Source organism: Chelonia mydas, chromosome 4 (assembly GCF_015237465.2).
Source record: "Chelonia mydas isolate rCheMyd1 chromosome 4, rCheMyd1.pri.v2, whole genome shotgun sequence".
NCBI lineage: Eukaryota > Metazoa > Chordata > Testudines > Cheloniidae > Chelonia > Chelonia mydas.
The window spans coordinates 52,358,712-52,386,518 of NC_057852.1; the positions used below are offsets into that span (position 1 = coordinate 52,358,712).

General features: G+C 44.7%; 1 protein-coding gene across 5 annotated transcripts in view; it reads right to left on the bottom strand.

Moving 5' to 3' along the window:
- Positions 1-27,374, bottom strand: part of MAML3 (mastermind like transcriptional coactivator 3) — a 351,724-nt gene extending 324,350 nt beyond the window's left edge. Inside the window, exons 1-3 of one of the 5 annotated variants that reach the window (XM_043545677.1) lie at positions 25,985-26,109; positions 25,472-25,589; positions 6,860-6,926 (exon numbers count right to left, since the gene is read on the bottom strand). Coding sequence is in view for 2 of the 5 variants with exons in the window: in XM_027825266.3 (XP_027681067.2) it covers positions 25,985-26,437 (453 nt within the window). In the remaining 3 variants the exon portion in view is untranslated. Of the gene's footprint in view, positions 1-6,859; positions 6,927-25,471; positions 25,590-25,984 lie in introns of all 5 variants that reach the window. The other 4 variants (XM_037897234.1, XM_037897233.1, XM_027825266.3 and 1 more) reach the window with 4 other exon arrangements.
- Positions 27,375-27,807: the final 433 nt, after the last annotated feature.

Below are 27,807 nucleotides of genomic sequence, written 5' to 3' on the forward strand. Positions count from 1 at the left end.
CCCCTCCCACACCCCAAACCTCTCATCCCCAGCTCCATTGGGTCCCAGGCATCAACACTGAATCACAAGGACATGCTAGGCAGAGCATTAGGCAGCACAGGAGGCACACGCGTGTTATACGCATGTTATACATTTTCTTACTGTTTGCTCAGCAGGAGCAAAGCAGCTCAATGAACAGCTGGACTTCAGCCGAAGGAAAAAAATGCAGGTATCTGGGCCATATTTTTATTCTGCAAGTTACATTTTAATTGTTTGAAAAATAAAACAGACAAAAGTTTCCAAAGTTATTTCCAAATCATTTAAAATGTATGCCTCAAAAACTATCTGAAAATAATATTTAGAGATGTTGTACAACACCCCAAAGCAAAGTAACCCAGATGAAAGTTATCAAATTCCTAATATAAAGATAAAACAGGATGCCATCTTCGGCCTCAATCCTGCATGTCACATACAGGGCTATTCAATGCACAGCCTTTGTAGCTGCCGGCTTGCACTCTACTGCCAGTGGACAAGGAGGTCGTGTGATATGGAAATGGCTACTACACATGCTGCACTGTGTGGCACAGGGGCTGCTTATCCCCAGTGCCGGCTATTGCACGAGCAACAGTGAACTAGGCATAAAGGAGGAGAGTCCACAGCAAAGAGGAACTGATCTGCATGTCGGATTTCAAAATTGGCTGTTACATAACTTCACATTTTGCCAATAGCTTCACTGGGGTTCTACAGGTTGGCAGGACAGCAGAATGTACTGCCTTCAGTTAATTGATGGTTTACTTTTTAGAGGGATTTGTATTTGTTCTCTTTACATTTGTCAGACTGTACTTCTAGCACGGCTAAAGATTAACTAAATGTAAAAGCCAAAAACAACAAACACAACCTAGCAAAAAGTCCTCTGCATAAACTCAGCCCCAGTTCATGAGCTGGCTATTGGCATGACAAGCAATGCACGTTAGGAGAGTGTCCATCACCTCCTGCCTACTGGGCCTTCTCACAGCCCCGACATCTGGCTATTTTTATGTCCAGGATGGTGTGTGAGCTCAGAGCTTAGTACCAGGTTTTCTCTGCACACAGTAGTAATCCCACAGATTTTCTGAAATGCAGGAATGGGACCCAACAATGCTATCCATGTCGTACCTAGGAACTGAGGTTTAATTCCAGATTGAAATATTTTGATTTTTCTCTGGGTTTATATCACAACCATAATATTCTCAGAATACACTTTAATAACTCATTTTGAATTGCTTGGGGGTAATTTCTGAAAGCTCTTATGTTGCTCTACTTGTCTATGTGACTTCACCTGAACTGTCTGTGCGTTGGTAAAAACAGGAGGAGCTGCTGCATTACAGCTCACGCCTTTGAGTGATTTAATACTCTTATCTGTCCTCTGAAAGAAAAAAAAACTTGAAATTATACAACTGAACAGTACCTGACCACTTCACCCCAGGACACAGTAAAGCTGATTGTCTGGTTTCCTTGTTACTGACTGGGGTCTGACTCCACGTGCCAGCTTTCTTTAAAGTTAATTTTAGTGCTCATCAGAGGTGCTGGTTTGACAGTCCTGGAGAATGAGTATCACCTTTAGCCACGAATGGTACAAAACAGCAAGCAATGACAGTGCAAGCTAATCCAGATCATTCCAAGTCTAGAGTGAGGGGGCAATTCAGTCTCTATTCTCCGTCAGCATTTGGCCTCTCCGATGAGACTGTCACACAGGGCTGCTGCTGCTGGTTAACTACTGTGATGCTGGGATCTTTTTATAATATAGAAACAGGGCCGGTGCAACCACTAGGTGAACTAGGCGGTCGCCTAGGGCGCCAAGTGGTTGGGGGCGGTGGTGGAGCGGAGGTGAGCTGGGGCAGGGGGGGCATGGGGAGGGCCGCCTGCAGCAAGTAATGGGGGGGAAGGGTGGCACACAGGGGAACCACTCCCCGCCCCAGCTCACCTCTGCTCCGCCTCCTCCCCGGAGCACCGCCCCGCTCTGCTTCTCTCCCTCCCAGGCTTGCGTGCCAAACAGCTGATTGGTGCCGCAAGTCTGGGAGGCGGGAGAAGCGGCGGCGTGCTCGGGGAGGAGGCGGAGCAGAGGTGAGCTGGGGCGGGGAGCTGCTGCACGCGGCTCCCTGGGCCGAGGGCGGCGCAAGGTGGAAGTTTCGCCTAGGGCGTGAAACCTCCTTGCACCGGCTCTGTATAGAAACCTATCTACTAGGAACTGGACTGAGACTACTGAATCATTAACATGCAATAAAGACAACGAGGAGTCCTTGTGGCACCTTAGGGACTAAAGGCTACTATACACAGTCATTACATGCGCCAGATTTGACCCAGAGGTGGAAGGCTCCTATTCCATTACCAATCACCTGCCCTTTCAGCCCCAACTACAGAAAGGCTTTCTCAGGGTCTTATGTAAGTAATGTATACAGACACACAGAACGGTAGTAACTTCATTCTCCTATTTTGCTCTGGCTCCTAAACTGATATGCGAGAGTTTACTGCTTTAGTTCTAAATTAACTTAAACCAAATTGTAAGTTCAGAAACATATATAGTGATCAACACACATCCTCCCTAGAGGTGAAGGGTAATTTCCTAAGTGATAATTTGGTTTCTCAGAGTCCTCCTATGTTAGCCAAGTGGGTGGGCCTACCTATCTCCTTTTACCAGCAGGTAGAGATTGGACCAAAAAATACAAATAAAAATAAAAAAAAGGTTTGATAATATCAATCCATTACACAGGGGATTGTTGACTACATCAGTTCAGTTGAACACTTCCTATCAAGTGTTCCATCCAGACTTGTTGCTTCATATCCAAGAAGTGCTGGACTGTGTGCTGATGGAAACCCTCTGGAAATCATACTAAAGTTAGCCAGGAGAGGATCCCCTTCTGTGTTCTGGCTCAGGTTTCTCATCTTTTAAATAAAGGTTAAAATCACCTTTTAGAAGAGAGTCTTATGTCTTCTATTAATTAGTCAGGCCTTAGTTCCTCTTCAGACAGGATCTCTCTTCCTTGGGGATAGGGGGGAAAAGACCCACTTCCATGGGGAAAAGGGCTTGGGCAGAAGAAGCCTGCTAGAGTGAGGGCTTGTCTATACTGGCACATAAAAGCACTGCCGAACGTGGCTGTGTAGTCACGGCAGAGCGCTGAGAGAGCTGTCCCAGCACTCTAAAAAACCCATCTCCACCAGGGGCGTAGCTCCCAGCAATGGTGCACTGTCTACACTGGCGCTTTACAGCGCTGAAACTTGCTGCGCTCAGAGGGGTGTTTTTTCACACCCAAATGATACAGTTGCAGCACAATAAAGTGGCAGTGTAGACAAGCCCTCAGTGTCTTCATATGATGGGCTGCACTCCAACCAGACTTCCACAGTCCTGGGCTTTTCTGACATTTCAACGGCTGTGCAGCATAACAACAAAATAAAATGGCTGCCACAGAAAAAGCTTAGGGCTATCACTACTTGGTGGGTCCAAATATTTTTCCCCCCTACCATGGAACCAATTTCTTTAGGCTACCACTAGGATCCCCAGAGATGCAGGAGCACCTTCTGATAGGGTTGCCAATTTTGGTTGGATATATTCCTGGAGGTTTCATCACATGACAATCTTTAATTAAAGATTAATTTTTAATTTCTGGAGACTCCAAGGCAATCCTGGAGGGCTGGCAACCCTACCTTCTAATCTCTGTTGTGTGGAATTGGTACTCAACATTGCACCTACCTACAGAAAAACAGCTTCATCTTACAGCTTACTATCATGGGAAAGAGATCAAACTCCCCCTTCCCCAGCACACCCATAGCACTGTTTCTGCTCAAGAAAGAGGGATAAACTGCAATACAGGATTCACAGGAAGATCACTATATCTCCCAACCACTGCAGAATCAGGAAGGAGAAACCACTAAAGCCAAAATGAAGACAATACAAAGATAAACTTAAATTAATTTTAAAATGTAGCCTAATTCTCTGAGTCTTAACCTGTAACAGCTGCTCAAAGCAGCAGCCAGCAGAGAGGTCTATCCATATCATCAGAGCAGGGAACAGTTAGTTGAGCAGAAGGAGCCAGTAAGACCCTGTTCTAGGGGGAAGAAAGCTTTCCCCACTCCCACTTCCCCCCCCCCCCACCTTCTTTTTGTTGTTGCTGCTATTTCCACCTGGAGGAATTCTTGTGCCATCATGACAGGCCTTTGGAGAAAAATGATTTTGGAGGAAATAAAGACTATTTTTCCAAGCACATAATTTTTTTGAAGCGTCAAACCTCCACTTCCTCAAATTTCCATTTTACAAATGGAAATTAAAACATGGCCCCAGTTGTCAAAACATGCATTTACCATAAAAAGACCGGTTAGTAGCTGCAAGGTTCTCTCTATATGAATTATATTGCCTTATGAGCAATTTGGATATCAGGCTAAAGAACTGTAAAGTGTAGCTGAATATCTCCTGACATATGAAATCTGAATGAAGTAAGTACTTTCTAATTCAATGAATGACAACCTTGGAGCAAAGTGATACGCTTATTATAACGCACCTATGATGCTATCTTTCTCTTAATAAAAATAAACCACCACAAGCTAATTTCTACCCTGAATGAAATCGTATGTCTATTGGTAGCACATGAATTCACCGACAATTCTGAAAGTATGGACAACTGGACTTTGAAGAGTTAGAGATAATGAATCTATGTGCTGCCTAGGTCGGACATAATGTCTAGATCAGTGGTTCCCAAACTTATTCCGTCACTTGTGCAGGGAAAGCCCCTGGCGGGCCGGGCCGGTTTGTTTACCTGCCGCGTCCGCAGGTTCGGCCGATCGCGGCTCCCAGTGGCCACGGTTCGCTGCTCCAGGCCAATGGGAGCTGCGGGAAGCGGTGCGGGGATTGGCTGCCACTTCCAACAGCTCCCATTGGCCTGGAGCAGAGAACCGCGGCCACTGGGAGCTGCGATTGGCCGAACCTGCGGACGTGGCAAGTAAACAAACCGGCCCGGCCCGCCAGGCGCTGTCCCTGCACAAGCGGCGGTACAAGTTTGGGAACCACTGGTCTAGATAAATCTCACACACACATGCAGAGAAGAGATACAACGTTCTTCCTTCAGCTCCAGAAACACCGGCCTCTGCCACCTGAGCTAGAGGAGATCTCCCTCTAGCTAGCAATAGTAAATGCTTCATCCTCTTCCATTGGGCCAAGCACCAGATGGTGACACGATCTCAAACACACATAACGAAGCAGTACATTGCAATAGTCACTCAAAAATCTAATTTTACCTAGATTTGCCATAATGTCTTGGATTTGACCTATGGCTTTTAGACTGAAAGCTCTCTAGCACATGGACGGTGTCTCCCCTACATTCTGTACAGACCCAGACACAGAGTTTACACTCAACAATAAATAAGTAAGTAAGTAAGTAGGCATGGGTTAATAATAATCTCCATAGAATATATCTGAAATCTAAGCAATGAACCCACATTTTTGTAGATTTGCTAGGAGGATTCTCACCAGTTGTTTCTACAAGTGCTGGATTCTGCCCAGAACAAGTGGCTTTCAGAGAATTTCCTTATTAATTTGTTTTAAATGCTGCCACAAACACTCACTTTTGTTGTCTCCTTAGGGCAGAATTTCACTCCCTGATTCCCTCCAGTTCTTTTTTTCTTTCACGTAGCATTTCCCAAAGATGAACCAGATTAGGCTAAATGACCTCTTTTTTATAAAAACAAATATTCATCGGATAACAAAAATACGTGATTGATTTATGTTGGTATTTACAAAGCAACAACAAACAGAACAAAAATAATACACGTAACAAACAGCAATCAACAGCAAAGAAACAAAATAAACAAACTGCACCTTAACAGCATCACAACACACATGGTCCTCAATTATCCACCATTTACAAAAAGGAAAAGGTGTCTTTTGTGACACAGAATATCCAAGCAGTCCTCAGACCTTAAACTTTCCTGTAAGGTGCTTTTGAAACACTGGAGATTACAGGAATTATGGGAAACAAAAACGTTTCATTCTCCTTTAGAGCTCACGCCATGAGTTGAAGGCCAAACCCAAACTTCTCTGACTGAAGTCAACCATCAACTGAAGTCTGTCCCAGTCACCACCGTCCCCATTCTAGAACTCTCCTAACTCAAGAGGATAGGGCTTGGGACAAGAGTGGTAATGTATATGATTTAAATTCACTCAAACTGAATACAACTATTCCTTGGACAGGTAGCTCAACATACTTAAAATAAGCACATAACCATTTCTTTCCTCCTGCCACCACTTCCATTCAGACTAAATAGTACTGACCATTGTTATATGTCACGTTACCCAAGGAATCCTTTATTGGAATTACAGTAATAGGCATGTTCAGCTAATCAAGTATTACTAGCCCAGTATCCCTTAGTGTATAGTATATCATTACATGATCCCCAGAAAATACTTATAACTGAAATACAGAACATACTGTGAATGGCCAGGAAAGTAGAGGGGAACAGTTTATTTGCAGGTGTTAATAGGACACCCTTTAAATCGGTTCTGAGTACCCCCTGGAAATCATACAATTGTATTAGAAAACAGTTTGAGAAATGCATATGTAAAGCTAGGGGTTTCCAAGAATATTAAAAACATATAGTTTAAACATCATACAATCGTTTAACTTCATTGTCTGAAATACAGTAACTTATGTATAAAAAGTCCAACAAGCTTCAGTAAAGGACTCTTGCAAAAATTGTCAAGCTTGGGTGCATAACAGTACGCAATCTAAATCCAGGGCCTGATCTTCTGAAGTGCTGAGCACCCACAACATCCATTAAAGTATAAAGCTTATTCTGCTGATGGCAAGGTATGATTGTTACTATCACTTATCACCTTATGAAATCTGTAACAAACCTCTTGGACATCTTGGCTTTTGAGCAGCTTACAGCAACAGCAAAGATAAAACTCAGCTCCTCATCCCCTAAAAATAAGAGATATTACTGCCTGAGTTAAAAGGAACAATCTCTTTTAGCTTTTTAAGCAGTATAGCGCTGAAGGTGCACAGGTGGGCCGTTCTCAGTCAATCCATTAAGAGAGCAATGATACACACAGGCAGTAGACAGTACAATTACAAGCTACTTCAAACGTGGTTCACCTGCTGAATATCATTAATGGGTTTGGCAAAAACAGAATACCCATCATCAATTTCTCTCTTCCACCTCCAGCTGGAAATCCAAACCTTGTGTAGATTGTACGTATCAGCTCTGGTTGTACAGACAAAGAAGAAAGTAGTGGAATGTTTGTTCTAATAATGATAATGGGTAACGCATCAAAGGGGAGGGAACCCCATAATTTAAGAAATTTTAGAAATGTATAAGTGGGTTTTGGCATAAAGCACTTGAAAAATACATACATGTATTTGTTATAATATATCAGAGGTGATGTAAAGATTTAATCTACTGCTATCAAACTGATAAGTGCATAAAAGCAGCACTTGCAACATACAGTAAATCACACACTGTAAATCCAGTGGTGGATTTAGAGTTAGTGGGGCCCCGTGCACAGCTTCATGTTCGGGGGCCCTCCCTGGGGACCCAACCAAGAAAAAGAACATTCTCTCTTATCTCCCTCCTGTTTTTCACTTTTTTTCTTCATCCGCCTCCTATATTATAAGTAACAGGAAGCAAACAAAAATAAAGTGAGGTACCTTGATTCGGAGAGGGCTTTGGGCTTTGGGAGGGAGTTTGGGTGCAGTCTCTGGGGTGGAGCAGGGGGTTGAGGTGTGGGAGAGGTGTGGGCTCTGGGTTGGGGTGTGGAAAAGGGTGAGGGCTCTGGGAGGAAGTTTGGGTGCAGGGTGTGGGCTCTGGGCTGGGGCAGGGGGTTGGTGTGCGGGAGGAGTCAGGGGGTGGCGCTTACCACGGGCAGCGCGGCTCCCAAAGCGACCGGCATACCCCTCTGGCAGCGGCTCTGGGTGGGGGGCAGGGTGTGTCTGTGCACCGCTGCCCACAGGTGTCGCCCCCACTGGCCACATGCCTGGCCAATGGGAGCTGCGGAGTTGGCACTCAGGACAGCGGCACCGCGCAGAGACACAAGACATCCTCCCCCCGCCGGGGCCGCAGGGACATGCTGGCCGCTTCCGGGAGTGGCACGGTACGGAGGGAGAGAGGGAGGGAGGCAGCGCAGGCAGAGAGCCGCCTTAGCCCTACTACTGGCACATCTCTGTGTGCCCCTTAGGGGGAGGGAGGCAGCGGGCCTCCGTGCACTGCCTGGGCTGGGGGCAGCACATGGAGCCGCCTCCCCCCCAACCAGGGGCATGCAGAGATGTGCCAGTAGCCAGCCACTTCCGGGAGCAGTGTGGAGCCACCGGCCACAAAATGCAGGCAGCCTGCCTGCCTGAGCCCTGCTGTGCCACCCGCCAGGACTCGGGGGCAGGCTGTCACAGGAGATTTGTCCTGTATTTTGGGGGCTCCCGGCCACCGCACTGTTTGTTTCATGATAAATCCACCTCTGCTGAAATCTACATCAGGCAAACTCATGCTCTTAACTGTTACCATAAATATGTGAACGTATACTATATACAGACATGGCAAAGTTTTTTCTATATGGGGGAAAATACAAAGTTGTAGTGCAGTGTGGGGGAGCGTGGTGTGTATTGTTCACGTTTGTATGCTGAAAATCCAAGGGAGTTTGTTGCAGAGGTCAGGCACCTGTGAGTGAATTTGGTAGTGTAACATTTCTGTGCTAAGGCATGAAAATTAAGTTTGCCTTAAATGGTGATTTCCTTAATTTTTAGTGATTATGTTAGTGAGACTTGCACTCAAGCTACCCTGATTCTGAAGTTTTCTTTGGTGGAGGAGAAGGATATATGTGTATGTATAAAATTACATTCATAAAACAATCTTAGAAGGATGTTGAGGTTGCAAAGTCAAGCAATCAAAAGTTAGGAAAAACCAGCATTAAGGTTACCCATGCAACCTTAATTCATCCCCCCTGTGTATATGCACCATTATATAGTCTTTCATTACTTCATCACATACAATTCCAGGCTCTGCAGGAGAGTACATTCTAGTAGTTATGGACTGTTCTACCTCTGTGCCCCCTACCTGTCTCTATCCCCCTCTGCTCCTAACTCCCAGACTCAGTCCTGTTCCCCTCTGCTCCTAGTATTCACCCCAAACCTGGCTCCTATCCACCCTCACTCTGCTCCTATCCATCACCTCCAATCCAACTCCTGTCACCCCTCCCCCACCCTCCATCTCTCTCTGCTTCCTGCCAGCTCCTGTCCCACCTTTTCTCTCTGCTCCTATCCACTCTCCAGATCCTGCTACTCATCTCCTCATCCACCAATTCCTCACCTGTCTACAAGCCAGCATGGCTGCTTCCTCAGTCTCCTTCACACTGCCTGGCACCAGCAGGGAGACAAATGAGAGTACAGGCGAGACATTCCCCCGCTCTTAGTTCTGGTGCCCAGAGCCATTGCAGCCTCTGGGAGCTGTGAGGAGCAACTGCAGGGAAAGTCCTGCTCAGGCTCTGCACCCCAGGCCTGAAGCAAGCTCATTCACTCTGTGGGAATAGTGCATGTGCAGTTCAATCAGCACTTAGCAGCTGAAAGGGGATGGAGCATGCTCAGTGCAGAGAGACTCCTTAGAGTAGCTGCCAAACTCTAACAAGTCACTACTGAGCATGTGCAAACTGAAATTTTTCAAAAGCTCATAACGTGGCCAAATTTTGATGAATGTTCAGAGGGATGACAAAAGGAATACCCCACCCCACATGCCATCTTTCAAGCCCTTGCTCCAAAGTATGGTTATGCCAGAGCTTCTCATTGACATGGCTGTAAGAATTTTTTACCATGGGCAAAAACATATATTTTCCCCTGATTTCATTCTCAGAAAACAGCTGAATCATGTTATTTGAAAGTTTCCCAAAAGATTCAGCCTGAGGCAGCCAGCAGGCATGGAAAAACTCAGCCCAAACCATTAAAATTTGGTAAAGTGATAAGCAACTGAAAACAGGATCTTAAAAAGCATGAAGCAACCTCAACTACAAGCAGTGCCACCAGCTCCATCTATAACAGGGGTGGCCAACCTGTGGCTCCGGAGCCACACGCAGCTCTTCAGAAGTTAAAATGCGGCTCCTTGTATAGGCACCGACTCCAGGGCTGGAGCTACAGGTGCCAACTTTCCAGTGTGCTGGGGGGTGCTCACTGCTCAACCCCTGGCTCTGCCCCTACTCCACCCCCTCCTGCCCTTGCTCCTGAGCCTGCTATGCCCTCGCTTCTCCCCCTCCGAGCCTCCTGCACGCCACGAAACAGCTGATCAGGAGGTGCTGGGAGGGATGGGGAGGTGCTGATTGGCGGGGCTGCCGTTGGGCGGGAGGCACTGGGAGCGGGGTGGGGGGAAGCTAATGGGGGGCTGCTGACATATTACTGGGGCTCTTTGGCAATGTACACGGTAAATTCTGTCTCCTTCTCAGGCTCAGGTTTGCCACCCCTGATCTATAATTACACACATACATATATATATATACACACACACACACACACACACTACTTATAGTGATGGTATCCAGATGATAAATTACAGAATCTTGTGATAAACGACACTGACGATCTCACCTGCACTTGGCCCACTAATCCATTTCCACTGGAACTACTATTCACTCTATACCTTTAAGCACCTTCTTGCAGTCCCTCCTTTTAAAAAATAAATCAACAAAACACCAGCAATAAAAGTGTTTTCTGCTTTCCCACCAAACGTGGAATTTCTCCAAAAACTCTCTACTGGTCTGAGGTGTAAGATGAATAATATTCAGACCTTGTCCAGTAATAGATTTAAGATCTGAGATCTTGCTATCCATCACTATGAGAAATGGGAGTTTTGTACAACTAGGCTAGTGAGAATATGCAACATGATTGTGTATAGAAAAGATGTTTTAGATAATTTTAGAGGTTTCTAAAGTGTATTAGTTATCATTTTTCTCCCTCAGAGCCCTGTACAGTTCAACTCATAACTAAGATAGCCTGACTTTACAGTTAGAGGGCATATGAAAAACAGTCCCAATTTAAAAAAATATATTAAAAACACCCTTAAAAGATTTAATATAAAAAACAATGTGGAATATACATAAGGCATTATGATGGGCTACGGTACATATGTTTTACTGGCACTTATACGACATGGTTGGCATAACTCATTCATGGTAACGGTGGCCAGCCCAAATTCATAATGATAAAACCTATATGCCACACCATCCCACCATATGTCCCTCGTTCATATCAGATATTTCATGGATTTTAATAGTAGATAAATCTGACACTAAAACAATGCCCCTTCAAGTAAACTAGGGTGATCTGATGTGTCAGAAACAATGGTATTGCTAATACTAGAGTTTCTTTGCTGAGCTTGTAAGTGATTCTAAAAATCAGAGAGTGTAACATAATCCTCCAACCCTGACAAACACTAACTTGTTTGGTTTAACTAATGCCAAGTATTATTGATCATCATTCAAATGACCATTTTGCATGAAATCCATTGAGGGAATCATAATTTACTTCTTCAGTATCAGCGGTCCCATGAGGAAACAAAGTTAACACAAGATGCCCTCTAAGAATACTTTTAAATAATTCTTATGCTGGCTGTCCAGAACACATCTCGCACATAAAACTGGACTGGGCTGTTCTTCAACAGTATTCAAATTACACCAGAGACAGGGAGCTACTGAAGGAGCAGCTCCAGCAGTTTAACTGATGGGAGATAAGGCAAAATGAAAAGGCCCAAACCCAACTCTAGAAGCTGAATTCAACACTGTCCTCTGGTCTATTCAACAACTCCAAGGCACTGCATCCAAGGGATGGTGACAGAAAGCCTTTTCTTAATTATTGTAGCTGTTTTGAATTCCATGTAAAATAATGCATCAGTATGACTGCATTTGGGTAGCTGAGAGAATACTTTTGAACCCATTTAGTGACAAAAAGCTGTCATTTTTCTTTTCTCTCTCTCTCTTTTTTAAACATCACAGAGTACTGCATACTAAGTTTATCAGATTCACAGAAAGACAGACAGAGAACAGAAAAATATGAATGCAACTTATTTTTTCACAGGAGGAGCAGGGTTGGCCAACATGACAATGATCTACACTCTGACCAATGTGTTGTTCTCCCCAGCCATCCTCACATCTCAGATCATTATTCGGGTCCCTCCTCCCTCTCACAGATACCTACATCAGTACCCCCAGGAGGTCCGACTGCTGAGACTGACAGTGACAAAATCTACCTCACTCTGCCCAGCTGTCTACATAAAACTGTCTAAATATTTAACTGCCAAGTTAAATTCCCCCAGGTAGGTCCATCTCACCTAACCACCAAAGGAGGTCCCCAAAGACTTATCTTTATTTCCAGGTTTTTGCTAGGGTTGGTAATAGGGCGGCTGAAAAGCAGGGTGACAGAGATACTCAGATGGATAGCATGTTAGGGGGTTGGAAAGAAGTTGTCTTATTGAGCTATTCCGACGGAGTATTGTTTTGGTGCCTATATGTTAGATTTCAGAGTAGCAGCCGTGTTAGTCTGTATTCGCAAAAAGAAAAGGAGTACTTGTGGCACCTTAGAGACTAACAAATTTTGAAGTTGATAGATTTCCACTCCATTTGTTAGTCTCTAAGGTGCCACAAGTACTCCTGTTCTTTATATGTTAGAATACTGTTGTTATCTATTCTGTAATATGTCTAGATGCACAGATATTACAGCCAAATAAGATTGGTAAGCAAATATGCTTACATCAATAAATTGAAATGACATGAACTTTATGGTAAAAAGGAGGGAAAAACAAGCTAACCACAACTGGGGGAATAGTTCATTCCCAGTTCAAACTGTGTAGTATTTTGACTAACAACAGGACAGAATATTCCTCATACTCAAAGGCCCAAGGCAACTTAAAAAGCAGAATACACTCCACATTCCACCTTTGGCTGTAGCTAGAGAATCACATGGATTTTTAACACAATAATGGCTGAGGCTGGGGAAACCTTTTAATGCCGCTAGTCAAATCTATTTTGTTTTTGCTGCTCTGCTTTCACAAGCACTCCCATTATCCATTATCACTCCCCACTGCAGGCATTTCCCACAACAGAAATATTATTAAGGGGGGAAAAAAAGAACACCAAAGATCAGATAATGAAGAAAACATCTCAGGGACAGCACGACACAGATCCTCTTGTACCTATGGCCTGCTACACACAATGAATTCGTGCATCCTAGCATTTGTTAAGAATTCGTCAGATTATGATTTGCTCAGCATTTGTGCTGTAATCCTTTCCAGAGACAATGCACTTACCCTCTTGCCCCTGGTACTTCTTGTTCCCCCTTTTCTCACACCACTTTTCTTTCCTGAAACAGCCTCAAACATGATCACCTCTCCCTCCCAATTCACCGCACAGATATACTGGAAAAAGTTGGGAACAAATCAAATGGGAGAGAGAAGCATAATAACTATTTCAAAGAATCCCCCTCACCACTTCTCTTTTCAAAACGGTGTGAAAACTGCATAAGGAAAAAGTGAGCATTACACCAAAGTCAATACCTTTATTCCTCAAATACAGCACTCTAGTTAAGCAAACTTGAACTTTTAGTAAGAGGTACCAACTAACTCCCCCAAGGTGATGACTGGTGAAACACTGTAAATTGAATCCTCTCAGATGGGTTTGTGAAGCTGCGACAATCTGAATGATAAATGAATATTCAGCCTACCAAACCGGTAACACAATGATTCCTGCCATCAAAGAAGGAATGAACATCACATACTAACAGCAGCATGCCTATCCACACACCTGGTGGAACCAAATCAAACATATTTCCCAATGCACAGACTCCAAGCTGAGCCAACCAATTTACCTTAATAGAAGGAGCTAGGGATTATTTTGAACCATTACTTCAAATCCAATCACGGATTACACGCCAGAAATGCTTCAGCCAATTTGGAGCTCAAACAATGTGGCTGTCACTCAGTTACAGAAGTCTGCACTTCAAAGTTACCATTACGTGAGTCAATGCAAATTAAAAATATATGTTATGGCTACAGATGCAAATTGCCAAAACAAACTTTTCAAATGGGATTATTTAAATTTGTGACAGTTTCCCCAACAGCCTCAATCATGTATCTGGATCGGAACACAGTGAAATCAGAACCCAGAATCACAGCCACCCACTTCACTGATAAATATAAACTACTTTGGAAATTCACTGTTAAAATTTAAATTTTGTTTTCTGCTGTTCAGCCACAATTATTCCTAGCTAAATTACTTTTTAAAAGGTCATTGTCTTAAACAAACACTAGAGAATAGTGAGGACAACACTGCATGAAAAGAAGTAGTATAGAAATGTTACAATTCCTCTCCTGAGTTAGGTGCTGATTTGCACACAAAGATGTAAGGAAATACGTTAAGTGATTAAAGACACACACCTGCAATGCCTTTTCTAGCCAGTCATCTGCCATAAGCACCTCCCTTTTTCCTGTAGATTACACATTGGAAGAAAGTGCTAAAATACCACAATGGATTAGAAATGTGAACCAAAGGAAAAGAGAAAAGAAGTTAGGGGAGCACAAAATGGACCTATATATGTTAGCTCTTTGGTGTTAAATGATAAATCCCAAGGCTCATATAATGTAAGGGCCCAATCTAGTAGTTCTTACTCAAAGAAAATTCTGAAATCAGTTGCTTAATGGACGTATGATCAGGCACTAAATATTCCCAAGCTACGAAAAAAAAAGAACAAAAAGATGACAAGCTACAGAATCTTAATTGTAGGGTTTAAGGGACTGATTTGTTTGTTTGTTTTAATCTGAAGCCTGGAGGAAAATGAAGCTATGATCATTTTATAAACCCTGAAATATTCCAGCCTGGCAGCTGCTTGGAACACCAGAAGAGGAGCCTGAAGTCTGGAAGTAGGAGGAGTGAGTCTCCCATACCCCAACAGCAACTCCTTCAGCCAATTTTAGAGCAACACTGACAGACTCTGACAGTAATTTAGTTCAGTCCTCCACTGCCAAAAAGATGGAGGCTGTGATACAGGGCAATTAAAGCAGATGGGGTGTGATCCACAAAGATATGCAGGTTTAGGCCTAAGTCCTGTTTTTAGGCGCCGCTGTGATCCATAGAACAGCTGGCCACCTGCCACCTAAATTCACTCAGCACCTAAGTTTTTGTCTCTGGGCATATGCTCAGCAGCCTCATGTTATGCATCTGGGCGCCCATCTCCCGTCTAAGCATGTGCACTGCTACCTCACAATAGGCATCCGGAGGCCTATTTCTCACCTAAACCCCAAACTGGGGAAGACAGGCATTCAGCCACCTACGCTGCTAGTCGCATGAGGGAGCCTGATCCAGTAGGTGTGCTCAGAGGCGATCTACTAGATGGGACCCCTCAGACAGGTTCAGGGGACAAGGACGTGCTCCTTTATAACCTTTAGCCTTGTGGACAGGGTACTTACCCAGGATGTGGGAGATTTAGGCTATTCTGACTGAAGCTATTCCGGGAGATTTTCCCCCCCAACATGATGTAATGTTGTTTTCTTAAAATATCCTACAAAATCTCCCAGAGTGCTTTCAATTGTCACCAGGAGATCAGTGCCAATTCCGGGAGACTCCAAGCCAATTCTAGAGGGTTGGCAACCCTAGGGAGATTCCCAGTTCAAGCCCCCCTTTTCCTTAGGGGATAAAGGGATTTGAACAGGCATCAGCCACCTCCCAGATGAATGCCCTAATTACTAAAATATGGAATATGCTGATGTGAATCTCCCTCAATCTCTCCTATTAGTTGTTTCACTTTAATTGAATAATGAAATATTAATTGGGACAATGAACAAGTTAGAATGACTCTCTAGCCTAGTGGTTCGGTCACTCGCCTCAGAGGGGGAAAATCCTTTCTCTCCCTTTGGATCAGGGGGCTTGAACCAGGGGGTCTCCCACATCCTGAGTGAGTACCCTATCCACTAGGCTACAGGTTATAAGGGAGGTCCCCTGGCCACCCCCCCATTTCGTTTCAGACTATATACGCAACTTAGGCAGCTGAGAGCCGATCTTCCCCCAGTTCATGGATCACTAGCACAGATAGGCACCTCCCCGCAGCCCAAACTTAGGTGCCTATCTCCATGGGAGGGCAAGGCTTAGGATCTCCCATTGGCTAGTTTAGGCAGCTTCCCACCAGCTTTGCTGGGTTTGTGAATCCCATTCCTAGGCACCTATCCTCTCCATTGGTTGTACAGAAGTCTAGGCACCTAACTCAGTCTCTGTGGACTACAGAGTTGTTCCTGTGATAAGTTAGGTACCACAATGCTGAGCATTGCAACACAGGGATGGGGAATACCCTCCTACCCTTGAGGAAAACAGTCTTGAAAAATTACATTTTACAGGAAAAGTAGGACATATTCTGCACATTCCAAATGTTAAAAAAAACCAAGTTCCGTTATTTTTAAAGTCATATGCTAAAACTTCCCTTTTACTCTGTGTGTTCTGGGGTTGTATGGAAAATACTAAAGGCAGACAGCAAAGGCCAGGTCTGCTATCACCAGTTTAGCAGCATCAGTGTAAATGCTCAGGGGGACCAAATTGTAAACAGAAGGTTCTCATAGTTGGACCCATTTTTATCACCATGTCAATTAAACCTGCTGAGACACTCCTATACCCATGTCAATCTACATTTTATGTGATGCAGTAAAGTGAATATAAAAGGGGGCAATCTTAAAGGGAAACTATATCTTGTTTGTTCAGCCCAAGACTTTAAAACTTCAGAAGGTAAAAAATGTATGATATTTTTAAGCTTTCAATTACATTTGGCAGTTCTGAGGCTATTGATGTTGGTGGCTGATGTGATGTCATCTCTGACATGAGCAGTGTAAGGACCCTGAGGGAGCGATCATAAACCACTTCCTAAAACAGTTTAACATTAGCAAAATAGAATGAAAAACTGGTATACCTAATATTAAAATATTAAACATTTTGTGTTATTTGTTCTTAGATTGTTAAGCAGTTATTAAAACAGGTGGGACTCTACAGTCTCTTGCTAGTCCAACAAATAGCATCCAGCAAGAAGTATGCAACCAACACCAAGTTTAGAAATACATGTATTCATGGTGAAAAATAATTAGTATCTTACAGACTTTTATGTCACCTTCAAAAAAAAATGAGAGCCACAGTAAGTGTTCAATGATACATTTTTAGTTATTTAGATGCTCATATCTGAATGCCTCTGAGTGCTTTAACTAAAAAGAATAGTCAAATGGAAACATACCCCAAGGCTGAAACAACACAAGTGCCATCATCAACATATTTAAAGGACTGTACATACACAGACACAACCAAACAGAAAAGGAAATGAAAATAATCGTTAATCCTTAACCAAAATAATGGCACAGGGAGCCTCACTATTCACCAGCGTGTATGTGACTGGCCCAATGTCACACAGAGAGTTTAGTGGCAGAGCCACAAGGATCCATTTTTCCTTTCAGGACCTATGTTTAGAGAAGTGTACTGGCCCTAACAGTATTTGTGGTGGTTCACCAAAAATGGGTCTAGATCATAAAATATCAGACACCAAGATAATTTGATACAGTATCATCTTGTGTGTCTCCCACCATGTCAGTTAGCACAAGATTTCAGCAGCTGATATCTTATGAACTGTCAAAGAATTAAACACAGATGATTTAGCTTAGCCCATTTAAAAACTGGGTTTCAACCTTGCAGAAGGCAAACAACTACAGCACTGGTTTCTAGCTCTAGTGATCTTTGGGATATAGAAGCAACTGCTAAAATAATTTTGGAACTGAAGTGAGTGTTACGGAAGCAAGAGAGTAATCACAATGATATGATGTTATGATTCACTATCTAAACAAACAAGGGCTAGAAACAAATACCTGTATAGCACTGAAGAGCTGAAATTCTCAAATTCCCATTGAATATATGGCATGCTTCTCATCTTGATGGTTTGCTAAATCTTAGACTTGAAATCTGTTACTGGTCAGTCAGTGCTTTTTGGCTGTGGCCCAGGACTGGATATATCAAGTCTCACACCTCAAAGCAGTACAATTTATTAATCCTGCTCTGTAGGGAATGAAAGTCAGGAGTTCCTGGCTCTCGGACCTGTGCTTGAACCACTAGACCAAAGCATCTCTCTCATATAAATCACACCTATTAAAGCATAGATAACAAAATGTTATACTACATATGCTCAAATCTTAGGGTGTTGGCTACACTGCAAAAGAAAGGTGTGACTGTAGGATGGATAGGCATACCCATGCTAGCTTTGATCTAGTTTTGATCTAGCTAGCACAGGTAACAATAGCAGCATAGATGTCTACACTACACACGTGTAGAGTACGTGTAGCTACATGCCACAGTGCAAAGCAGGTGTGTTTCCTCACTGAGCTGTGTAGCTGTACGTGTCAGTGAAAGGTTCTAGCAGAGGGGAGGCAGCAGGGAAAGGCTTCAGCAGCTCCCAGAGCCTTTTCCCACTGCCATCTCCCCATTGTCAGTCTTTCCCCTCTGAGGGAGTCTTTTCTGGAGAAAGATTCCAGCAGTAGGATGCTACAAAGAAGAGCCATGTAAGATGGAAGGCACGGCTTAGGGAAGTAGAGAGCTGTGTACAGTATGAACTCGGGTACATACACACCACCCTTCAGGCATGTCTTTTCTCACCTAAGCCATGCCTCACGGTCTATGTTGCTATCTAGACCCGGGCTGGGGGGCTATGCATGTATGTACCCTGCACACCACCAAAAGGAGTGTTCAGCTTAGATGTACCCTTAGTGTCTTGTTTTGTTTAAGTGAAATTTAACTCTGACATCTTCAATTACTTTTAAAGATCCGCCGAAAATCCCAGTGTCTATGTGAAAGAGGGGAAAGGCATGTGCACACTCTGAAAACTGAAACATAGTGAAATGTAGGGTTTTACTTGACTAGGACAAAAGGTGTGTTGTCAGCTAGCATGTTGTAACTAATGTGTTCTGGGGCCTTGTCTTTACTAAGGTAAAGGTTAAATTTAGATCAGGCTTAGCATAACACAAGGTAGCTAAGTGAAACCTAAATTTGACCAGTTTTCCAATCACATATAAACGGTAAGACCTTTAGCTCAATTTTAGTATGTTTAGTTGTGGCCTCAGCACGAGCTCAGCCACTCTTTTTAGTCTAGACAAAGCCTAAAACTCTCTTGCATACAATACTTTTAACATGCGCTATCTAATCAAGTTGAAGCCTAGGGTTCACCATGACCAGCTAACACAGGGGTGGCCAACCTGTGCCTGCAAAGGAGCCAGAATTTGCCAATGTACATTGCCAAAGAGCTACAGTATTATGTCAGCAGCCCCCCTCAGCTCCCCCGCCCCGCCTGCCAGCCGCCCCACCGATCAGCGCCTCCCCTTCCTCCCTGTGCCTCACACAGGATACAGGAGGTTCTGGGGGCCGAGGAGAAGAGCGAGGGCGCGGCAGGCTCAGGGAAGGGGGTGGGAAGGGACAAGGCCTTGGGGGAAGGGGTGAAGTGGGGGCAGGGTCTGTGGCAGAGGCAGGGGTTGAACAGTGAGCACTGGAAAGTTGGCACCTGTAGCTCCAGCCCCGGAGTCAGTGCCTGTGCAAGGAGCTGCATATTAACTTCTGAAGAGCCGCATGCAGCTCCGGCGCCACAGGTTGGCAACCCCTGAGCTAACACAGTAAAATACAGCTTGCCTTGTCTACACTAGGATTTATAAACATGTGAGTTAAAACATGTTTGCTAATATATTTTAAAAATACCTTTTCTATCATAGTGTGGACAAGGCCATAAGTGGCTAGAAGACTTGAGGCACTGCCCAGCATCACTCCAAACAGCCATCCTGTCCAGCTGTTACGCGAAAGCCTGTTGTGCCAACTAGCTTCAACAGGAGATCCTGTCCACTCCTCCTGCCCCAACAGGTGATGATCACACAGGGGCATCAAGTGTAAGGAGGTACGAGATGGAGAAGAAAAACTGGGAGAGGGTGGGATAACTCTGGGTCTGACACAGGAGCCGCTAGAGAAAGAAATTAAAATCCACCCTTTGAGAAACATCAAAATGAGTTCTACTTCAATAGTACAATCACTCTTTCCCTGTTGCAAATTAAATGAAGGAGCACTGCTGACCGTGAGCCTGATTCTGGTCTCACACCAGTTTTACCAGTGTAATTTCACTGACTTCGGTAGAGTTAGGGCTTGAATACACTTGAAACACTACAGTGGCACAGCTGCCGCTGCACCACTATAGTGCTTCAGTGTAGACACTACTATGCCAATGGGAGGGGTTCTCCTATTAATGTAGCTAATCCATCTCCCCAAGAGGCAGTGGCTAGGTTGATGGAAGAATTCTATCATTGACCGAGCACTTGTCTGCACTGGAGGTTAGGTTGGCTTAACTATGTCGCTCTAAGGTGTGGATTTTGCACTACCCTGATTGACATATCTGGGTTGACCTGACTTTTTAGTGTAGACCAGACCTTACTTCTGATTTACCCCAGCAAAAGTGAAAGCGAATATGGCTCATTATGTCTAGCATTGACTTAATCTTGAAGTTCCTACTTAGTCATCACTGAGTAAAGACTGAGAAAAGACTGCAACATTTGATCTTCTCTGGAAAATGTGCTCTTCATTTTCATCTGTGTGAGGTTGAGAAATGTACAATTCCTATAGTGTAAATTGCATATAGCTAGTACCCTGAAGCAAGTTTAATAAATTATATTACAACATGAGGGGAAAAAATATCAAGATTCAAAGAGGAGGTGTGTGTGTACATGCCCACACACAAATGTTTAATGTAACAGATATATGTTTAAAAAACAAACTTGCCTACAAGTATTGAAAGCAATCGTTTGCAGTCTTTAACAGTTATCCGCTCTACTAACACTGATATCTACAGAAACATCACAAAGATAAACAAGGAAGTCCTGATTTTCAAATTCCAATTCAACAAGAGGAAAAGTCCTCTTGGAAAAATTCTCCTCTTTAGTGATGAAATACTTCCAAAATAGGCAGAGAGCCCCTTCAACAACTAACCTGATCCTTATGTTTTTGTGCCTACCATTTTGCTCCTATGCTATGTCAGCTGAAACAGTGAGCCTGCTCATCTCCTGTACCCCAGGTGGAAGAGTGACAAGATTTTTAACTTCTGTTAGCAATGCACTGTCCGAGGGAGTGTGTAAAACAGTATTGGAAGATGTTGTATTTATAAGTCATGTTTACACTAGCTCTAAACTAACCCTGAACTGGCATAGTCTGTCTTGGCAGGGAAATAAAAAAGATGATCTAAAGGGTCATTTGACTTCTGTAACGAATTTCTATGATCTGAATAACATTTTATGTTATGATGTTTAATTCTAGTGCCGCGTCTTCTTTGATTCTTAGATGTCAGTCTTTGGAATAGGAACTTGTCAATATGATAATAATGAATCAATAATGTTAGATATATACAGCTTATTTTAATAAAAAAAGGTCTTCAAGGACTTTAAAACTAGGACAAAGTAAACCTCAACACACTTAAGCCCCAGTGTAAAGTTAAGATTCTAATAAATGAGTATAAGAAAGTCAACGTGATAGTTATGGGAGTGGCATTTCAATGGACAACAAATTATAAACCCATCGTCCAAGAACAGCAGTACAATGGAATCAGATACAGAGGTGGTTTAACTTGGTAGAGATTTCAAGATGGTTTGTAACACTGAACAAAGGTCACTAAATAACAATGAAGAGCCAGAAGAATCTTGCAGCTAATGCAGTGGGAAATGGGCAGGCAGATTAGCTCACAAAGAACCAAAGAACTGGAATAATGTGTTGATGTTTCCTGGAACCAGTCTGAAGATGAGCAGCAGAGTTTTGGATGGGTTGCAATTTTCCCCAGTACGTTCTTTGAAAAGCTAACTAGAACAGCATTCAAATAATCCAGCTCAGAGGCACAGAAAACAACTTTGGCCTTAAGCCAGGTTGAATTGGGAAAAAGAAAAAGTACTTTCATCCATTTACAAATAATTTAACATTTTGTGGGAGTCCAGATTTTTCATTATCTATTTAATGCCTACATATGGTGTCTGAATTTCACATCTATATACTGTTCTACCCAAATTAAGTACATTTAAAAAACAAAGTTGTCAATAAGACTTAAGAGACTTCGTAGCCCAAATTCATCCAGTGAAAACTGTGTACCTCTGCTCCCTCCCAGTTACCATAACTATTTTCTATTTCTCATGTTTCAGGGCATAAGATAACTTCTAGCTACAGTATTTGGGGTTAAGAGATTTGCCCTGGAACAGGTTTATTCCAGACCCCTTTTGTACACCTCCTCAGAAGCATCAAGGACTGGCCCCTATTGCTGACAGGATACTAATCTAGGTAGACCACAGATCTAATCCAGTATGGTCACTTCTATACTCCTCTGTTCCTTGTTACTATTTTAAAATAGCCATTCAGTGATAGCTGCTCTTCAGTGGACACAAAATCTCTGAACATTGGAAATTGCATAATTCCTCCCTTGAGTTTAGGAATAGGGTGTTTTGGTGTAAATTGTGGGAGCGGGGACGAGAAGCATCTTAAATATTCAATGATTCTTATTCCCCTCAAAAGAATAAAATCAGGATACATGTCTTTAAATGGCAACACTCCTTTTAAAACCTTGACATTTGCTGCCCAGCTTGCTGAAGGGCAGATCAGCATATGTGTCAGCACCACCTAGTGGGAGGGTTTGATGGGTCCCAGGCTACCTCCTAACAGCCTTAAACCAACACAGTCTCTCTTTCTCCCTTCCCCCAATGTCTGTGAACTTGCAAAGAAAGAAGGGGAGAGAAACACACTGAAAATTACTAGTTCTCCTTGGACTGTCTCCCTCACTTGATAAGAGAGAGAGAGATTTTTTTAAGTGACCAGCAGAACCAAAAAAACAATAATAGCAACAAAACAGAAATAATGTTCCCTCTTGCATTTGTTTATTACTTGATCCTAGTTGTTCATTTCTCTAATGACTGCATCACGTTCAAAATCTGCAGCCTAATCTAAGGGCTGAACTGAATAATGGCTCTGTGTAAAGACAGTGCTACACTGTAAAATATTAGGTGAGATGCGAGATTATGTCAGTGTTTTTGCTGTAAACTCCTATTTTTAAAAGATTTAAAACTTAAATTCCAAATGAGAGTAAGGGAGTAACACATTTCAAGAAAAAAAAATCAGTTTACCTATTTTCACATGCCAACAACAAAAATCAAACCCTAAACAACTTTGTGTAGTTTTTGTAACTAAAAATATGACACACATATGAAACATGAACTTGGCAAGTGATTATTTGATAGTATTAACTATTTTCTGCACAACTGAAACACACACACACACATCTCTAAACAAAGATTTTAAAGTTTGAAAAGTAGCTTTGAAAGGATCAATTTATCAGATAGAAAATCTAACTCTTTAATGTGCATATTACACATACTACAGACCACAGCATATTTTCAGTCTTTGGGCAAAACTCACCAGCAATAATATTCTGTGAGTGAAACAAAGCAGAATTTGTCCCTACTTTTTGCCATAACAATTCTTTACAAATGTTTAACTTGACAAGAACATTTTAGCAAATATGTTCAAATTTATCTTTTTAAAATATTGCACATAAAAACATTTAAATTATATGATTTAACAGAAAAACACAGCTTTATCTTAACAATGGATTGAATGGCTAACTCCATCACTACATTAAGCCACTATTTCTTTTTAAGTTGTTCATCATGAAACAAGTTGTTATGAATGTGGGCTGTAACGGAGTTTCTTGGCTTTTTGCTGTGTGTCACGACTTTCACAATTATCAAAACACCCTTTTTTATTTCTGTCCTATATATTCCATGCAAAACCAAATTAGCATAAATGAAAACCCAAGGGTTTGGTGCTTTCGTGTACCTTTGGGAAGGGAGTCGCTACAACCTAGGTGCCTAAAGAACCCAGTAAAGAGAAGTCAGACACTAATTTTGATCACAACGTTTGCACAACCAACCTCCTACATCATAGTTTTCTGGAGTCAGGAACCCCCACAAAAGACTCCTACCCTCTGAGGTTAAAACCCCTTCCACAGCCTCTGGACCAGCAAAATGGAGAGTGTGTTTTGCGAAAGACAAACCAAACCCTAGGGTCTAGAAAGACTCTTTTACAAGAAACAACACAAACTCCACAGCTGAGCAGAGGGGGAATCGAATTAACCGAGTATTTAAGAGCCCGACGCCTGTGGCAAGGAGGAGACCCGGAGGAAGGGGTGGAGGGTTTACAGAGACATGGTTGTGTATTTCTGGTGGTATCAGGAAAGCTACACTGGGTCCGTGAGGCTTTTCAGCTTCCTGTTTGCAAAGCAAGAGCCTCTCCCTGTGTGTCTCTCTGGATCTTCCCGGCTGTCCCCTGTACGTGCTCCCCCAGGTGGGGGGGGGACACGGGACTGACTGACGCTGTCCTGGGACGCTCTGGGCCCCGGGGAGACAGCGGGTGCGTGTCTGTCTCCCAGGCGCACCCCCGCCCCCGAGCCGGGCCCGCCGGGCTGCCTGGGGAGCGCTTCCCTCGGACACACGGCGGCGGGGGCGGCCGCCGTTGGGTCCTGCCGGGCGGGGGGAGGGTTAATTCCTCCACCTCCTCGTTTTCCGGCTGCTTATCCAGCGGGCCGTGGGGCGGACAAAGCGTCTCGGTGGCTGGGAGGGAGGCGGCCGGCGGGCTGGGCAGCGGGGGCGGGAAGGGGCTGCCCGGGGGCTGGCACGGGCTCGGGGACCGAGGGGGAAGGGAGGGCAGGGCGGGCTTGGTACAGCCCAAGATAAACAAATGGTCCCTCTTCACGTGTAGGGCGCCGGGGAGCGCGGCGGCCCCGCCCTGCCCCCGCTTTGTCACTGCCTCCGCCGGAGCCTCCCAGGGCAGGGGCGGGCCGCGAGCGGCTTGTAAACCGCACGGCGTGATCGCGGCTCCCTCTGCCGCGCTCCCGAGAGCCGGCCAGCGCCATGCGAGGAGCAGCCGCCCGCCGCCGAACGGCTAACGCGGGCGCGTCTCCCCGCGCGGCTGCGCCCGGCAGAGCAGATTCACGCTCAGGCGCTCGTTAAAAGTGCGGACTGTCACCGGGCACACGCGGGGGGGGGGGGGAGCCTCGTAGCAAATCCCTGCTCTCACTCAGCCCGAGAGCAGGTCCCGGGCTCCCCAGCACCCCTGTTATTACTCCTCACCCGGGCAGGCTGGGAGTGGGAAACTCCACTTCCTGCTTGTAGTTACACTCCTGGCAGCTCAGCGCCCGCCCCCTTCGCTGTGCGCTGAGCCTCTTAAACACAAGGAAACTTTAGCACGATATTCAGCTGAGTGGCGGCTGCCGCTGAAGGGACTTGGGTTCCTGCACCCTGTCTCGCAGCGGAGGCGAGAAACCTGCCAACTTTTCTGCCTGTTGTCTCCAGCCTGGGAAAGCCATCTCTTACGTTCCCCTTCTGCTGGGTTTAAACAAGCAGCCAGCATCTACGCACGCACACATACACACACACTTACTTTTTCGCTCCCATTTCAAAGCTGATTCACAAAACTCTTAAGACTTTGTAAAACCCCAGGGGCTGGTCCATTACATGCTCCATACTCTTCCCCTTCTCTTCTTCTGGGCTAATTCTTCCTGCAGGGAAGAGCTATGTCAATTTCCCCTTCCCGTAGTGGATCTAATAACCTGGGTGGGTTTTGGAGGGTGGAGCAGTGTTATTTTAGAAATATTTTTCATCTGAAAGCGAATCATGGTCTCAGCTATCATGGGAAAGTTTCCCCTCCCCACTTATTTTTACAGTCTTAAGAGTCTCAACCAGCTCTTACCAGCCCCTACATTTCTCCGACTTGCACTGTGCGAAGAACGCTTGGGTCCTGTGTCTCACTGCATAGGAGTAAAGTTTACTCTCCTCTCTTTGCTTTAGCCAAGCCCCTCTCCATATCCCCCCCCCCCCGCCCCCAGTCATAGCTCCTGTTCAGCCCAGTCAGTAACTCCGAGCGGACAGCGACAGCCCCATCCCCGTCTCTTACCATGATCAGAGTATGGTTCCTCTGCTCGGCCGTGGCAGACTCAGCATCTTGCTGCTGTTTGCTCTGATGCTGCTGTTTGCTACTCCCGCCGCCGCCGGTGCCCGATTTCTTGGCCCTTTGCTCCAGGGTCCTCTGGTAGAGGCTCACCGTGTCTCTGCGTTCCAGCTCCAGCTGCTCCGCCTGGGCTTGCTGGTACCTGCTCTCGCAGTTGATATGGTGCCTCCTGCAGCCCTCGATGCGCTGCCTTAGCCTCTCCACCACGGTGCTGTGCTTGGGAATGCCGCCGCCGCCGCTATTAGTATTGTTACTGGGAGCAGCAGCAGGAGGACCGTGGGGAGTGTTATTAACCCCGATACCGGCACCACCAGCCCCGCTGAGGCCGCTGTTCAGGTTATTGTTGATGCAAATACTGCTGCCATTCGCGGCGGCAGCGGGGGCTGCAAAATCCCCCATCCTCTTCCCCGGGCACACTATTTTGGAAGAACTTTTTATCCTCCCTTTCACACACACACACACACACACACGCACACGCACGCAGCCTCCTCTGGGGTCCTGAGGTGATACTTTTTAGTGAACCATGGGGGGAAACACCAACAAGTAGAAGGGAAAGAGCGATCCCAGGTGAATGTTTTTCTCTTCCCCCAGCCGATCCTCTACGAAAATCTCCAGTATTTATATAAAAGAGCAAAAGAAAAAAGTGCTAAAAGGTTATCACCACATACACAACCGTAAAAAGAATCACAACAAAGTGAGCAGCAGCAATTCGGGTTGCAAACTCCAAGAGAGCTCAGATCAGTTCCTGCCCTCCCTTTTCTTTTTTATAATCCATTATTTCAAAATAAATTCCAGGAGTTTTCCGGAGATTTTGCCAAAGACTTCTCTCCCCATGTATAAATATAGAGAGAAACACACGCACCCTTCCACATGCATGCACACACAAACACATACACACATCCAGCAAAGGCATACGCTGGTCACACACAACACACGCACTCACACTCCACAGCATCAAAAGACAGGCAAAGCTGCTTTCTTATTGTATTTTCCTTCCAGAAAAAAGTTTTGGTGTTTATGCCGCACCGTGTTCTCAGAGTACTTTGGCTGCTCAGTTGCATTTCAACAGGAACCTAAATAGCAAATCCTCAGGGTGGGGGAAGTAAACACATGAACAATCCGGGCGATCTGAAAAAGTGGATCGCAAAAGTCTTTGCAAATCGCCGAGCTGATACAGCCTAATGCTTTGCTTTGCTTTGCTTGCTGCTGCTCCTGCTGCCACCATCACAATGATCAAGTGCTCTCCTCCTCCACCTCCTCCTCCTCCATGCCAGCGGAGTGATATCAGGACAAGAGCTCTCAGTAAACACAGCAGCAGCTCCTCCAGGCCGTGAGGCAGACCCGGGGACAAGGTGCAAAACCCGGTGCGGACTCCGACCCAGCAGGAGCGGACATGGCAATCCCCCATCTAATTCCCCCCACGTTTAGTACTTATTACCTTGCACTAGACGAGAAACCAGGGCTGCCAGAAACAAGAAAGATATGGGAGGGGAGGGGGATTGCACGGCCCTCAATCAACTTCTGACCTCTGTGTGAGAATGTGCCTTTGTGCTTGATTCCCTTATTCAGTGCGACCTACTGTCTCAAGCAAGCCCAAGTTGTTATACATTTATGCATTATATTGCAGAACTTGTGCATGACCACGCAGAAACACTGGAGCTTCGCAGCCGTTGTCTATCGTCCCCATCCATGTGGAAAGGAAAAGGTAAATAAGCGAATGTTTTTAAAACGATCCAAGCAACAAAGTCGTCTCTCCACACACACCCCCA